The 16,767-nt window shown below is 38.6% G+C and overlaps 2 protein-coding genes across 9 annotated transcripts in view; one reads left to right on the top strand and one right to left on the bottom strand.

Moving 5' to 3' along the window:
* Positions 1–3,280, bottom strand: part of IMMP1L (inner mitochondrial membrane peptidase subunit 1) — a 114,238-nt gene extending 110,958 nt beyond the window's left edge. For 2 of the 6 annotated variants that reach the window (XM_072619260.1, XM_072619259.1), the window contains exon 1: positions 3,205–3,280. The gene's annotated coding sequence lies outside the window, so the exon portion shown is untranslated. The other 4 variants (XM_072619256.1, XM_072619257.1, XM_072619258.1 and 1 more) reach the window with 4 other exon arrangements.
* A 65-nt stretch (positions 3,281–3,345) lies between these two features.
* Positions 3,346–16,767, top strand: part of ELP4 (elongator acetyltransferase complex subunit 4) — a 266,170-nt gene continuing 252,748 nt past the window's right edge. The window contains exons 1-2 of one of the 3 annotated variants that reach the window (XM_072619249.1): positions 3,346–3,644; positions 12,969–13,004. In XM_072619249.1, coding sequence (XP_072475350.1) covers positions 3,392–3,644; positions 12,969–13,004 — 289 coding nt within the window. In that variant the 5' untranslated portion in view covers positions 3,346–3,391. The remainder of the gene's footprint in view (positions 3,645–12,968; positions 13,005–16,767) is intronic. The other 2 variants (XM_072619250.1, XM_072619251.1) reach the window with 2 other exon arrangements.

Below are 16,767 nucleotides of genomic sequence, written 5' to 3'. Positions count from 1 at the left end.
TAAAACAGGTTTACGGAAAGACCAAGGAAAAATAAGACTGGGTTGTTTTGTTTTTTTCACGTAAGGTACAAATAGTAAATAAACAACATATACAGATACTATGTAATTGTTTGCTTGTGGTATCTCCCACGAGAAGGTGAGTTCCTTGAGGTCAGGAACTTTTACCTCTTTGTATCCTCAAGTCTTAAAACATCAATTATGTTTACATTTACAATATACTAAAAGTTGCAGGGGAAGGCCATCGGTGCATTGGGTAGATCTCATATGAAGGAATTCTGGGATGACACGGATTAAGAAGCAGACGGAAGGAAGTACAAATGAGTTGTAATAGCTGAAAGTGCACCATGTAACATCACAAACTGAAAAGTACCAAAGTGCTTGAAATCAAAGAATACTAAGTTTCATTTCAAAATACATGATGGAATTGTTATAACTTAGCACATGGGTTTCCTTCGGTGGAAGACCTGAACTTTACAACACAAGAAATCCTTTTGTCTTCATTACCTTCCTAACAGCTCTCTGTTCCCCTAGAAATTCATGCTTCACAAAGCTGCCAAAATAATCTTCTTAAAACACAAGTGTGACCATATCATTCAGCTTCTCAAAAATCTTCAGAAGTTTCCCATTGCTTCTGGAATGAAATACAAATTTCTTAGCCTGAAATTTGTTTTATCTTTAAAATTCTCACATTGTAAAATAAAATTAGAACTACAGGTATGTACACAGAATTAAATGTCCACTTTCAGTTTTTGCAATAACACTTTTTGGTTTTAATTGCATAGTCCCCGTCTAGAAACTTAGCAGAATCTTGGAATGTGCTACTTCACTTTGAGCTTTAACAATCAATCCTTGTCTCCCTTCAAGGATGAGCTCACTTGCTACCTCCTCAGTAAAGATTTCCAGGATTCACTTATTAATGCTCTCTTTTCTCAAATTACTTTTGTAATTGCCTGCCTATTTTAAAAGATTTTTCCTACTGGACAAATCATGAGAGATCAAGTTTACAAATTCCTATGATGCCCAGAATTAATGATAGAGAACTAACCTCAAAGAAATTAAGTCCTGCATTCAAGGCCCTTCCCAGACACTTTACATATTGTATGCATGATGGTGGGCAAATAATTTTACTTCTCAGTGCTCTAGGCAGAGAGGGGTGGCTCTGCCCTGGTAGAAGGCATTTTCAAAGGGGAAGAGTTCCTGGTAATAATGAAGTCACAGATCTATTTAAACAGCTAAAACCCAAATGAAGCCAAGACTAGGGAAGGAAGATTCCTCTCTTTTTTTAAAAGAAATATATATGTATCAAAAGCTTAAGAGTACTACCTATAATATTTCATGGCAAACACAAGCCGTAAAATTATCAAAAACTGCAGGGATCACCAGTTTATATATTGGAATGTTCTGAACTGATCCCCTCTGAGGTTGATCTCCATCAATGTTACATAGCACATTTGCACTACAAATTTTAGCTCAGTATACCGTTTTGTATTTCGCATAAGTTCACATGTATAGCTCTTTCATGTTATGTTGTTGTGTTTGTCCTTTGTTCTTGAAGAGGACCGTGACATCAAGATGATGACATGACTTGCAGGTGACTGATTTGAGAGAGGGAGGGCTGTGCAGGGTCACCAACCTCATCTTCTTCTCCTGAGCCATCTGGGTCCAGTGGCCAGATCAGGACAACTGGAAATGGCACAGGATGCAGTGGGGATCCCTGGCTTTTTCAAGCTAAGGTCCTTAGCAGGTTTCAGTCTGACTAAAACAAAGCCTATTCAGTAATTAAGGTTTAGTAAGAAATTAAGCAAAGAACAGGTCTCTTAAAAAAAAACAAACTGGATCTGGGAGGGGAGAAGGGGAAGAAAAAGAGGTGAATGTGGCAAGAGAGGGGCTGAGAATAAAGCGAGTATTTCCAATTCACGTTTAAGGTCAATGGACGGTGGAGCAGACCTTTCTTCTCTGCGAGGGGCTCCGAGGAACCCTCCAGGAACCACTAGGGTTTCAAGCGTAGGTCCTACAGGGAGCTGAATTTGCATAACTTACGTAAAGCAAGAAAGAGGTACTTGAACATGTTACTAAAGATTATACCAATGAAATTTCAGAAACGGTGGTTTCCCATAGCCTCAGCAACCATTAAACAGCAGGGCTGATAAAGATGTTTCAAAAAAAAATCAGAAAAAACTACAATCCGACCCAAATGAAGTTTCCATTCCCACACAATTTAAATACAAAACTCTTTACAATATCACATCGACTCAAACACTGCGTCCTAATTTCAGGAAGCCCTAATTTGAGATTTTTGAGCAGCCATAAAATGTAAAAAAAACCCAAACCGCTCACTTTGGAAGGGCAGAGGAGAAAAGATAGCGCGAACCACAGTCACAAAGATGCTCGACTCTTTCACACTTATACCAGCTCGCAGTTCAAAGGTCACCGATAACCAGAGACAACTACCCACACCTCCAATTCCTGACGTCAGCGTTGGGGGGGAGATACCCAAAGTATTTGGTTGTTTGCGGCTGCGTGACGGCAAAGACAATTAAACGTGCGAAGGGGGCTCCGTCGGGGTAACGCCCGTCACTCACACTCCGCACCCGAGATCTCCACGTGTTCGCGAGGCACTCATTAAGACGCACTAAGAGCGTCTCCCCCACGTGGGGCGCGGGCCCGTCAGGGGGGCTCCTTCCCCCCGCGCTCCCGACTCACCGCACCTCTCCAGCCCCACCACACCCCCCTAAGTTACAGAGGCCAAGAGCTCGGGGGCGCCGATCAGCACCAGGGGAGGAAGTTTCCACACCGGGAGGACAAATCCCCCCGTCCGGCCCTTCCCCCCTAGAAAGAAGTCCCGTTCGCCCCTCAAGGCCTTTCCTTCCAAGGTGCCGGCTCAGCCACGCCGAAGGGAAGGATCCTGCCTGCGGAAGCCCGACCTAAGTTTCTAACAAATTGTCCTCGGGTGATGGAAAACCCGACTTTTCCCTCACAGAAAAAAGAGCAGCAAAGGCCCCGAGGTGGCGGCGAGGTGGAGGGGAGACGGTGCAGACGGCGATCCGCGGCCAGGACAACCCCCTCCCTTCACTTTCTTTACTTCGGGGTCTCCGCCTCGGCCCCTGACAGGCCTCCGCGGCAGCTGCCCCCTCGCGCTCGGGGTCCGTGCTCCCCCAAACTCCCCTCACCCGACACTGCTCTCCGTCCCTAGTTCTCTCTCACCTGGGGCCGGCAGGCGTCCGCAAGTCCACGAGCCAATCCCACGTCCCAGCAACGCTCTACCTGATTGGCGTTCGGAGGCAGGAAACCCGCACCCCATTGGCTGTATCTGCTGCGGTGGGCGGGAGAGAGGGCGGGGCAGGACCCGGCTCCCAGAGTTCCTCTAGGGTCAACACGGGGGAGAAGCAAGATGGCGACCTTGACAACCGGCGTCGGCCGTCCCGGGCGAGGGGGAACCGGAGACCTGAGGGCGGCTGTGACCTCGGCGGCGGGAGGCGACGAGACAGACAGCGGCGGCGGCGGCTGCAGCTTCCGCAGGAAGGGTCCCGTTCCAGGGAGCGGCGGCGGCGCTCGGCTGCGCTCCATTGCGGGGACGCGGCCGTCGGTGCGGAACGGACAGCTGCTGGTGTCCGCCGGCCTCCCGGCTCTGGACCAGCTCTTAGGTCGGTCGGAAGGTTCGGAGCGGAGATCCGCGCCCGGCGGATGGAGGGAGGGAGGAGGGAGGGCGGGCATCCGAGGCCTGGGATGTGCGGCGGGGAGGGACTGAGAGTGTCGGCGGAGCCGGGGATGCTCCAGCCCGGGAGGTGACGTTCTTCGCTCCTCACCCCCCTCCCCCGAGCCTGAGCTGCCCTCCGGGAGCCGGGAGGTCCTCGGGAGCCGGTCCTCGGGAGCCGGGGCCTGCCAGCCCAGTGACACGTGCCCGGCCCGGGCCTCCGCTCCCCCGACCCTGCCCTCCGCCAGCCCGCCTGCGCCCTTCCTCGGGCCGGCCTCGCGCTCGCGGGCCTTTGGTCCTGCCCTTGGAGCCGTCGGACTCCCGTAGGAGGAGGCACAGGTGGCAGAGAGTGGGGAGACAGAAGCGAGAAAGCGGCCCTTGTTAAAAAAGGAGCCCGATGCCGGGCCGAGGAAGGGCTGCCTGCTGCTGTGGCCGCTTCCGCTGCCCTTCACCTGCATCCCCTCCAGCCTGCTCCTCTCCTGTCCACTAGTGGTTCACTCAGCGGCTTAATGCTGGGTGTCATGAGCAGCCAGTAGGAAGTGGCCCGAGTACATCTCCGTAGCATCCTAGTGCTTATCTAGGAAATTAACCCAGCCGTGCACACTCCTGTTTTGTTCTCCGGGCTCCTCGTTTTGTACTTTGTCCAGTATCTGATCTTTAGAAGTTGGCAGCTGTTCCATAGGGCTAGTAACTGTGTAACATGGGTGACTTCATCCGCATGGCCCGGAAACTGCCCAAGCAAAAGTAGGAGTCCAAAGTCACATGGATGTGTTTCTGCTTGTAATTCTCCATCAGCAGGAGTATGAAGGAAGGAGTTAGGGTTCATATAAGACCTCAGAAAAGAGGCGATGTAACAGTTAGTGCCCTTTCTGGTTTTGCTTTATCACTAATTTTCTGGATTCCCTTTAAGGAATTTCTAATTGAGCATTTCACTTCTCTGATAGAATTTTTATCTAGTTCCTAGAATTGTACTACACAGTCATGAAAAATTTATCCTCAGAAAAATGTAGTTTAAATGGGACTTGTTTTACCTTCTAACTTGAAGGTAAAATGGAGAGAAACCATTATTTCTAAATATCATTTAGAAGGTAGCCATTTTGTATTTAGTAATAATTCTTGAAGTATTGCTAATTTTCATATTTGCTGTTTCCCCCAGTTTCTATTAATCTGCTGTCCCCCGATTTCTTTTGGTGTCTTCTAGAAAGAGTACTTGGCAGCTTGGTTTAAATATTGAAGCTTTGATTAATCAAGTTAACTAAAATCTTTACAGATATTTCGTAGAGTACCATATGTTACTCAAGAGAAGTATACCACAGCAAATGGTTGCCTTTGTGCTGAAATCAAAATTCAAACACTAATTTAAAACTTGTTCAGACTTTTTATGCTAGGTTATTTTAAGCTAGCATTAGGACGTGACTCCACGATAAACCCAACTCCTGTGAAAATCAACATTGATTACAGTGAACAAAACAATTAAAGGTTGTTTAATTAACAAGATCTTTTATTGAAATATATTTTGCATGTATGCATTTCTCTCCACAGAAGTGGAAAGTAATTGTTATACTAAGAAAAATTGCTACATTTAAAATAATTGTTGTATATAAGTCACCTCGTTGCTATTCACTTTTAAGTGACATATTTGTTATTGGTATTTTTGTGCTCTGTATGGCCACTGTGAAACAAGAAATTTACATTTGTTTTCTATTAAAATGTGATATAAAAATGAAACAAAATTAGCTGCAATTGCATTAAATGCCTTAATGTAAGAAGTTCCAAAAATGTGACTACTGAGTGTTATTACTCTAAAATGCATGTTGTATGATTCAGATTGTGACATGAGCATGACATGACTGAAAGTGTGACTCAGAATGTAATGGAAGTAGGATGTTGTGATGTGAGGATGATGGGGATATACTGTGACATTATTATGATTGCTGTATAAGTATTTTCTGGATTGCCATGTAATAAGTAAATATTCTGTAATATCACTATCTTGCAATACAGTGAAATTTGACTGCACTAACTCCGTCATTGTATTTTTAGCAAATTTAAGCATAGATGCAAAATATATTTGAAAAGAATTATACAACCTTAAATGTTATTCACTTGAAGAATATGCTCATAATTCCATTATCTTCCAAATAGTCTGTAAATTCTAAAAATTTACTTTCATTTAAAATATTTGAACCAAATGTGTTTGGTTTTATTGACATAGGTCTTATATTTTATGTAAAATATCCAGATTTTGTGAATTAATAGTCTAGGTATTGCCCAGATCAGCCAAATAGTCTTAGATTTATCGCCTTACCTGCTCCAATCACACTATCCACATTCCCCTCTGCCTCCTACCCCCACTTTCCACGATGTTTTAAGACAAGCAATAAATAACACCTTCATCTTATGGGATTAGAAGAAAAATTGATGAGTGGTATGCTTTCAGAAACATTTTGCCTTCCTCCAAGATAAGGTTATATAATTGGACTTCTATCTTTTAAAGAATCCCACTGAAGTCTTAACTTTTAGCCTGTGAATATATTTAGCTGGTTCTCTTCTCCAAAAGCTGGTGGTGGTTCATTCTTACTTGAATTCCATATGTTCAGGAGCACAACAAAGGACAAATGGTTTTTCTTTTTAAGTCTGATTTTCTCTCCCAAGAGCACTGAATGATTTTATAAACATATTATGAGCTGGAGACATTCTTGTATAAATCCTGCTCTTTTCTTTCTTAGATCTCTTTCCTTATCTTCCTTCTATATCAAAAAGGTTTGTCATAGACCCTATTGGCAATCTGATGAAACCTACAGATACTTCTCAGAGTAATGTTTTTAAATGCATAAAATAAAATATATAAGATTGTAAAAGAATCCAGTTATTGAAATACAGTTATCAAAAAAAAAAATTTTTTTTAAAGTCAGTGGACCCAGGTTAAGAACTATTGCCCTAGGTAGAAATTTCAAGGAGGCAGAGGCAAGCAAAGCAGATCATGTCTTAATTAGCCTTCTAACTGGGTGTCATTTAATCAAACTACATAATTGAATTTTGTAGGAACTCAGTCATTTTTTCCCTTTGAATCTGTACTGTTAGTAATTTATCAGTAGCCAATTTTCATGTGAATTTAAGAGAACCATTGCATTTAACAGAGTCCTGGAATAGCCCTGGGAGTTTGCAATAGCATTTTTAGTCCTATGAATCTTAGCCTTATCAAGGTTCTGAACCCATATATTGTTTAAAATTAACAAGCAAGTACCTGGGTTTTTTTAGATGATTAAAACTATTGTAAAAAAAACTAAGTTTACTTAAAATTGTAAGTCATGGACTTTTTCTCCTCTCAAACTTAGAATCTTCTAATGGTCTCAACAGTTATGCTGAGCACTTCATTTATGACAGATAAAAATAGAGAATTAATGAAGAGGTTAAAAAACAAATATTAGTAATTTTTTATCTCTTCAGCATACTGGTCATTTCTCTTTTAAGAAATTTCAAGTAAGTGAAAACAATAAACTCATTTTCTTCCTTTCATTCTTAGCAGAGAAGCAAATGATTAGTTTTAAGACAGACCATATTCCTCTAGTTTGGTCCCTTTATTGTAGCTTTGTAACATCCAACAAATTACCATTAAGAAAATAGTAGTTCTGAAGTTGTTTGAAAAACTGAAAACTAAATCTTATGCTACATTTTCAGAATTTAGTACAAATGCTAGGTGAATCCAAAATATTTTACCTAAATTTGAAAACTTAACTAGTAATAAATCATATCTTTATTTTTTTCCCCTTTTCTGGACTTGCAAAAAAATTAAGGCAAATATTTTTATATGTTGAGGGAAACAGTTAGTTGGGAATGTTGAATATCATAATGTCGATCTGCTCTTAATGTCAATTTCCATGAAACTGACAATATACAATATAAGCTGAATATGCTTTGGCTAGTCCAAGGTAAAGGAACCTAATCTGTTTAGCCTGAGAAGGAGAAAAGGGGGGAAGGGAGAGAAAGGGTGATAGTTGTTTTCAAGTATTTGAAACATTAAAGAAGGATTAGACTCGTTTTTCTTCTCAAAGGACAAAATTAGAAGCAATGGTTGAAAGCTGAGAGAACTATATTTAGGCTTGATGTAAAGAAAAATTTCTTATTGCTACTATCGAAAAGTGAAATGAATTGCCTTGGTAGTTACCAGGTAGCCTTCGTTAGATATCATCAAATAAAGACCATATGACTTGTTGACACTATCATAAAGGCAATTTCTATGCAGTTCGAGGTTGCAGTAGATAGACTCTGAGGTCTACCAATCCTGAAATTCTGTAATCCTGTACTGTCATTTGCATTTCAGAGGAGTTCATTATTCTCAGTTATAATTTATGTGACCATCCATAATGAAAGCATGACTGCTTTTGGTAAGAAAAAGTCTTGCGAGTCATTGTAAAGATTTATACAGTGCTTCAGTGTTTACAAAGTGCTTTCAACATTTCACTGTATCCTTTGAACCTCACATACCTACTACGGATATTCCTGTTTTAAAGATGAGGACATGAAGGCTGAGAAGAGTTGTGATTTTCTGGTGGTTTTGCAATTGTTAAATATTGAGAGGGGGATTTCAAATTCAACTCCAACATTAGATAAATTACTAGATCATACCTTAGATCACATTGCCTCTCAGGGTTATCATCATTCCATACCCCAGAATCTGGTGGACTGGATACAGTCCAAATTTGGTTTCTGATCTCAGCTAGATCTGCTACGTGCCAGTCCTTTCCCTCTGCTGTGATGAATACCACCATGTTCCCCATAGCAACAATTCCAGATGTCTTCTAAAGCCTTCTGTACCACCTCCTTCTTCTCTTTCAGGAGAGAATTTCATTATGCTCTGCTGGAAAAAAGTTAAGGCCATTGGGACTGGGGGCTGTGTTTCCTCCCCATTTCCACACTCTACCTTACCAACATCCTCTCCTTCTTTGCTTGAGTCTTGAAGAAGGAATATAGTCCTCTTCATGCCAGCTGTTTTATGTTGGCCTCTGATCCTCATGTCCCCTAGGTGCTAGCCCTTTCAATTACCTCTTCACTCTAATTTTTCTCTCCTTAAGTACTACTCCCAAATTTGCTTTTAATATGTCCCATCTTTAAGATACCTTTCATTGAACCTACCATTTCCTGTACCTTTCTTACCTTTTACAGCCAAACTCCTTTAACCAAAATCCACCCACTCCTTATCTTCACTACTATTACCTCTCATGTCTCAGCTTCCTGCAATCTGGCTTAAATCCTCAGTGAGATCACCATGATCTCTTTTGATAAATCCAGTGACCTTTTCTCACCTCTCTGAAGCACACGGCATTGATGACTCTATACACTTCATGGATAACATTCTCCACCCGCTTTCTGCACACACTCTGCTTACTGGGTTTCCATGACAGCCTTCTGTTGTGGTTCTCTACCTTCTTGTCATACTAATCCTCACTCATACAAATTCACCATCCCTATCCATCCCTCTCTGCATGGGCATACCCTAGGGGTCTGTCATGAGTCCTCTTCTCTCTTTTAATGTTCCTCATTAGCTCCCGTGGACTCAGTTATCACTTCCATGTAGATAACTCTCAAATCTATACATACAGTCCTCATCTTTGCCTAGAGTTCGTCCCATAGGACTCTCAGACTCAACATGTCAAAAAAAAGTTCTCATTTCACACCTTAAGTTGTCCATCCCCTTCCCCCTCCTCCCTAAACTTCCCTGCATCATTCTTCCTGTCATTGTGTAGCCTTGAAATTGATGGGGATTTACTTTTGTTCACACACACACTTCCCATATCTTATTTACCAGTCTTGTTGATTCTGTTTCCTCAGTGTATCTCATAATCCATCTTTTTTTCTTAACTATTACTACCTTAATCTGAGGTCTCATCGTCTTATATGAACTATCACTATAGCCTCTTAATTGATTTGTGTCCTATTTCCCCTCTAATTCAGATTCCACACAGCTGCCAAATTGATATTCCTAAAGCACAGAACTTCTCTTTTTAAAGTACTTTATAACTTTTCTCTTCAGGATGATTACATAAGCATCATTTTGTCTCATGCACTCTATACTTCAGCTAAATAACCTGCTTGCTTTACAAAACATTGTCTGCAGTCTCTGAATAGTTATACAAGTTGTCCCCCATGCCCAGAATGTTCTTCCTCCTCACCTCTGATTCTTGGAATCCTAGATCCTTCAAGGCCCAACAAAGTAGTCTCCTACCAGAGTCTTTCTCTAATACCCTGCTAGTGCCCCTTTCCCCTTTTATTGTGATTTATATGTGTATTATATATATATATGTGTATATATGTGTGTATGTATACTTGTAAAGTATTGTATTAGTATAATATATGGTATTTATATAGTACATTGTATTAATATATTACATATAATACACACTATATATATGATATATGTATATATATAATGTTTTATTTGCTGTTTACATGTTTTTCCTAATATAATGTAAGGTTCTTATAGGGCAAAAACTTTCCTTTTTGTCTTTGTATCTCTAGAGACTAACACAGTGCCTATCACACAATAGGCACTTAATAAATGTTTTTTGATTGAATAACAGAATTTCTTAGTTGGAAGGCTTCTCAGTGCCCATCTAATCCACCTCACACCAGAAAATGAATCTCCATCTCAACATTTCCACTAAATGGTCATCTAGCATCTACATGAAGATCTCCAACTAGAGCAAACCCTCTAATCCTCAAAGCAGCCCATTCCACTTTTTGAAGTTTCCGTTGTTAGAATATTTTGTCTGTGTCCAAGCATAACTTCTCTCTTTACAACTACTTCCCACCCTTTCTTATTCTTCCCTTTGGTTGGGAGAAAAGTTGAAAAGTTCCAAACTTTCTTGTTGCAAAATTGTAAGAATTTAATTTGGAATTCTTTTCTTGGAATTATCAGAGTGATCGTGGAAAAGGTTAGATTATTGTCTCAGTTATGCAGCTACCTTCTCCATTTGACCTTATTGCCCAAAACTCGGACCCAGTTGTCTCTCCCTTGGAAAGGATACGACTAGTATAACCAATAGCTCTTTAGGCAATTATTTGCAATGTAATTTCATTCACCAGTTCAAGATCTGTCCTATTTGTTAAGTCATTTAATTGTAAAATAGGAATGTAGTTATCAGTTACTATGTATTTTTTCATGATCTGACTTGTTTTCATGATCTGACTGCTAACATTCAAGTTCCTTTAGTTCTCCAGTAAATACCTGGAACCTAAAGATCCATGCAGTTACAAAGTTAATCATGGAAGGTAGGAATATAAACCCAGAGAAATTTCCTTAATTTGATTAATTTCATTAATCAACCACATGCCAGCATGTTCTCTGGAAAGTAAATTAGGAGAAAAATGCTGAATTATATTCTTTGCTGTGAAACTCTTTGGTTAAGGAAACTTTTTTGTTATCGAGCTGATCAGTTTTATCAACTGATAGAGTTGATAAAAGTATCCCTTTTTGGATCCCTCATCCTTAGTGATTACTGTTACTTTGTTAGTATATCCTTTATTTTTTTTGTTGCCATTTCAGTCATGTCTGACTCTTTGTGACCCTATTGAGCGTTTTCTTGGTAACGATAGAGCAGTTTGCCATTTCTTTCTCCAGCTCATTTTTCAGATGAGGAAACTGAGGCAAACAGGGTTAAGTGACTTGTCCAGGGTCACACACGTAGGAAGTGAATGAGGACAGGTTTGAACTCAAGAAGATGAATCTTCCTGATTCCAGGCCCGGCATTCTATCCCCTGAGCCACCTAGCTGCCCCTTTATTTTTACACAATAGTCAAAAGGATTTTTACCACTTGTACTTTGGTATGATTTAAATGCTACTACAAAGGAGCTTGCTGCTTCTAAAAGAGAAAAAAGCATACATTCAGCCTAAAAACTGAACCAGGGAAGTATAAAAACATTCAAACTGAAGAACAGGAAGAGTAATGTATTTGAATTATGGATCATTATATAAAATGCCGCTGAGAAACGTCCAGACCACTCAGAACAACAGTCATTGTTTTTCCTTCTGTTTCTCCTTTCTCCTATATTATGTCTACTCTTCTTGGCAGTTTAGTAGTAATTTCTATTTCACCATTTGTAGTTAATTTAACTTAAATGTTCCATCTCAAAGTCATGTATAGTATCACACCATGATTATTCCATTGGAAATGAAATGATAATGGGAATCATAACTTGGTTTACCTTACAAAGTTCTGACATAATACCATATATAATAAAAATATGAACTTCACAAAAGTATCTTCAAGTGACTTGTGTAACGCTTGTAATTATTTTAACTTTGGGGAAAAAAGTAATTCCTGTGAAACGTTTTGTCAGCTATTGTTTTCATAGCTGTTGTGCACAATAGATTATGAAAACATTGGCATAGATTTTGAACTTATATGAAAGTGCTATGGTTAGAGTCATAAGAGTGGAGTTTCAGTCCTAGTCTGCAATTTATTCCCTCTGTCGATTTGGGCAAGTCACTTTATAAATATTGATCATTACTTTTATTTCTTAGTCTTTTGTCCTTTTGGGGTCTTTTTTTTGTTTTCTTTTTCCTTTTAGGCAGTTGAGGTTAAGTGACTTGTCCAGGTCACAGATTTGAGCTCAGGTCCTCCTGACTCTAGGACCAATGCTCTACCAGTGCTCCACCTAGCTGCCCCTTTTATGTTTTAAAATAACATTTTCCTGTTAATTTTTGATAAAATTGTTGGGATTTTATCATTGTATTTTGAATTAATATTAAATGTACTTAGACCTTAATATTTAGTAGTGTTTGGTCTGTTTAAAATTATCTCTAAACAGCAAAGATAGATAATTATTTTTAATTATTTCTTTCACTGAGGCTTGTTACATGTGAGAACACGTGTCAAAGTAGAATTTCTTTCCTGAGTGTCCCAATGTCCCTGTTGCAGTACTATTCACAGTTAAGTCTTGGCTACCGAGTTAATTTATTAACTAATGCTAAATATAACATTATTGGAATGCTTAACTCCAGTTATGTTGATCACAGCGTGGTCCTATTGCTGAAGAAAAGAGAATAGTACAGGATATTATGAAAGTAATTGTAATGTGTAGTGTGTAATTACATAGAATATGTAATTATTTCATAATAGTGCATTGAATAAAAGTATCACAAAGGTAATTAAAATGTTGTTCACAACCAGATTTAAATTTATTGTATCGCCTGTCCTTGATAAAATCTTACTTGCACATGAAAGGTAATATGAAAAAGGTACAAAAATTTTCTTTTGGTTTTATTTGCAGGTGGTGGCTTAGCTGTTGGAACACTGCTTCTAATTGGTTCGTATAAAATATATGATTGAGTTATGCCATTTCTCATCACTCTACTATGTATAACTTTTAAAATATTTCCTTTAAAAAATGAAATCCTTTTGGTTTTGACTCTTCTGTTATTTTTCTTAAGGGGGTGATAAGATAAAATAAAATTAGACATGTAAAATTGCTTTAAGTACACAGTATTATTTGTGTACTTATCCAACTTTCATTAGAAAAGGAAATACATTTTGCTCATCTTTTAACCTATACAATGCCTTGAATTTAGTAGGTGTTCAATAATTTATTCCATGAAGTCTAAGTGTCTACCTAAAATAATTAGACAACTATTTCACTCAAAAATAGTTTAAATTAGTTTAAAAATCCATTAGACCTTTAATATTTTAGTAAATAATGTTTAAATTTTTAACATAGAAAGTATGAATGAATTTAGTAGCCAGCTGATTAGATGAATTTTGATATGAAGAATCCAGTTTTAGACATTATTTACTTTGTCTTCTACTATCTAAAGATTTAGAGGAATAATTTGGAAATTCATTGATTGTATTGAATTGGTCTTTTATTGACAAGACTATCACTTGAGACCATCAGCCTATTTTTTATAATTGTATGCATAGCACTTTGGAATTGGTCACCCATCCTAGCCTTTCATACATTATAGGAAACCCTTGTACATCATGCTGACAGTTGCACGTCTGTTGTATGTTTGATACTGATTTTCTAGGAATCCTGTTGATGAATGGAAGCAAAGTTGGATTTGAGTACTTTTGTTTTCTCTGTGACATCTGTTAAGATTACACTGTTTCCCAAATAGCACATCTCTTTATTCCTTCCTTCTTACTTTATATCAAATATTCTTTAGTACTTCAAGGAATCTCTGATTTTGTTAGTGAAGTCACAAGCTTCATTGGTGTAGATCCATTCATTTTCATCCTATGTGCTTCTTGTCCTTACCTTTCCATAAATCCTCCCTAGAGAATCTGTACCAGAACCCTTTCTTTCTCTCTTTTAGTATTTCATGAATGCCAACTCTATACTTGGACAGTCCCCTCTTACTATATGACTGGTTTATCTCCTTTTCTGATCATGTATGTCCTATGTATCTTCTGTATTAACTTCTTGCAAACAACAACTCATATGCAGTTTTCCATTTCTTTTTGAGTCATCTAAACTTTAATTCTTTTGAAGTCATTTTGGGCCATCTTTCGTATTTATCCTCATTTTTAATCTATTTTAATTTGTTTAATTTAATTGTGTTTTAATCCAATCCCGTAAGAGGTCTCCCTCTGCAGTGTTCATTTCCAATATCTGTCAAATAGAAGTTTGTGCTAATGACTGGGCTCCATAAGCCGTACATTCTACTGCATGTCACCCTCTGAGCAGTAGGCATTCTTCACCCACTTGGTTTTTCCTAGGCGATAGTTAGACCAAACTGTTTTTAGTGACTATGACTCTCATCCAGAAGTCTCTGCAGCATTTGGAGTTTGATGTAATCAGCAAAACAGGAACCTCTAGAACATCTAGCATCTGTAGGGAAAACCTGCTTCTGCTCAAATTCTGTACTGAGTCTCTGTCATAGCAATTGTGGACACCAGTGGGGAAGAAACGTTTCCCTTTTTTGTTTCTCTCTTAATAGTAATGATCGCAGGATTGTCAGAGTTTATCCCTATTGTTAGTTCCTTCACATAATCTTGTGTAACTTTAAAATACTCTTGGAGGTGAGCGTTTAAGGTTGTAATTTGTGCTATCAAATAAAATGCTTGATTTTTCATCAATCAGTAAAATAGGATCTTGTTAGTCAATCAGTAAGCATTATGTACATGCCTACTATACGCCATACACTGCACTAAATGTTGGGAATACAAAGTTAAAAGACAATGTCTGCCTTCAAGGAGTTCACATTCTTTTGGGAGAGACAACATGCAGACAACCTGTGTACAAACAAGCTATACAAAAGATAAATAGGAAATGATAAAGGAAAGGAAATGGGGGCAGGGGAAATAATAAGAAGTTGGGAAAGACTTCCATTAGAAGGTAGGATTTTAGCTTGTACTTGAAGAAAGCAAAGAAGCAGAGATAAGAAGGAAGAGCAAACGTTTTAGATATGGTGGACAACCAGTGAAAATACCAATAAAGGTATAAGAAAACTGAAGGTAAAAGAGGCTAAGTCATTAAGGGCTTTGAATACCAAACAGAGAATTTTATATTTGATCCTAGAGGTGATAGTAAGCCATTAGAGTTCATTGATCACTCAATTTGAATATAATTTATTTTTTTAAAAATTATATATATGTGTGTCTATATATATATATATATATATATATATATATAGACACACATATATGTGGGGAAATGAGGGTAGTTATTGATTTTCCTTCATTACCTATTTATTTGGTAATAATAAAATCTTATGTTTTTTCTGTATTTTTGGTATCTCCTCCTTTTGATACCTTGAGAATTACAACACCTACCCCCTCATAATTATGTCACCTTGAGCACAACCGTGGTCTGTGTACACTTGGTCTTCTCCATCTGCTTTTTTAATATTTGTTCTCTGGTGCCATTTCCATCTTTTCTTCTTAAAGACTCATAGAATCATAGATTTAAACTGGAAAGGACCTTGGAAACCGTCTAGTCCAAACCCACCCTCTGCCCCCATTTTATAGATGAGGAAACTGAGTGTGAGAGAGGTGAATTGGTTTGCTGCTGTTACATGACTGACACAGGATTTGGATCCAGGTCTTCCTGACACCGGTCTCCAAATTTTGCCGCACCTGACTGCTTTCAACGCCTAGGGCACCTGCTTTTTCCAGATCATCTCCCATCTAACTCTTGACCAGGACTTATCCTTTTTAGCTTCTAAGATGACACAGGAACAGCAGTGTTCCAGGTGGTCTGACTAGAGACATACTGCACAAATATTAGAATGCTAGTACTCTTATGTTAGAATCCAAGTCTTATGGCTTTGTTGACCTTGGTAGTGACAAGAATTTGTTATAATTATCTTTGAAAATCTTTCCATCTTAAAAGTAATGTTATATTTCTTCCATTTACATCTTTTTATGTTCTTGGGAGGCCTTTTCTTTATTTGGGGATTTCACCATGTTTTCTTAAAATGTTTTTTCTTTTCATTCCTTTTCACTATTTTATTAGACTTTTCCTACTAATTTTTTTGCCATCCTTCTTTTCTCAATTATATTTTCCAGATGCATTTATGATCTGTACTAAAGTTTTCCAGATTTCTCTGCTTGCCAGGAAGGTCAAGTGTTTGCAGTAGAAGATGGTTTTGAGACTCCACTGGTCTCCTCATTCTGGCAGTCAATTTATATTGATTAAACTTCTGCGTGAAATTATTACACTTGGTGTTGATGTCCTTTCCTTTATCCATTTCCCCATTTTCAACATCAGTAACTCATTTAAGTAGGTCAGGATAGAGTTGTTTTTAATTTAATTTAATATAGCTATATACTAATTTTTTTGTTCCAATATATCACTTGTCTGATTGCATATGATAGCACATTCAGAAATGACTCATATTAGTAGAGCTCCATTATATTCCGATAGAGTTTAAGCTTCTTAGTGACAAGAAATGCTTTGTTTTTGTCTTTGTGAACCAGGACATAACATAGTTCCTGGCTCATTGTAGATATTTAGCAAATACTTGTCTAATTGGGTTGTCATTTCCTATCTTTTGAAAAATATTGTTCCATTTTTTGTGATGCTATTTGGTGCTTACCATATCTTATACTTTCGATTATTTTCTTAAAGG

This window comes from Notamacropus eugenii, chromosome 6, assembly GCF_028372415.1.
Source record: "Notamacropus eugenii isolate mMacEug1 chromosome 6, mMacEug1.pri_v2, whole genome shotgun sequence".
Classification (NCBI taxonomy): domain Eukaryota; kingdom Metazoa; phylum Chordata; class Mammalia; order Diprotodontia; family Macropodidae; genus Notamacropus; species Notamacropus eugenii.
Note: the sequence above shows the minus strand (reverse complement) of the source record. Positions and strands in the feature narration are given on the sequence as shown.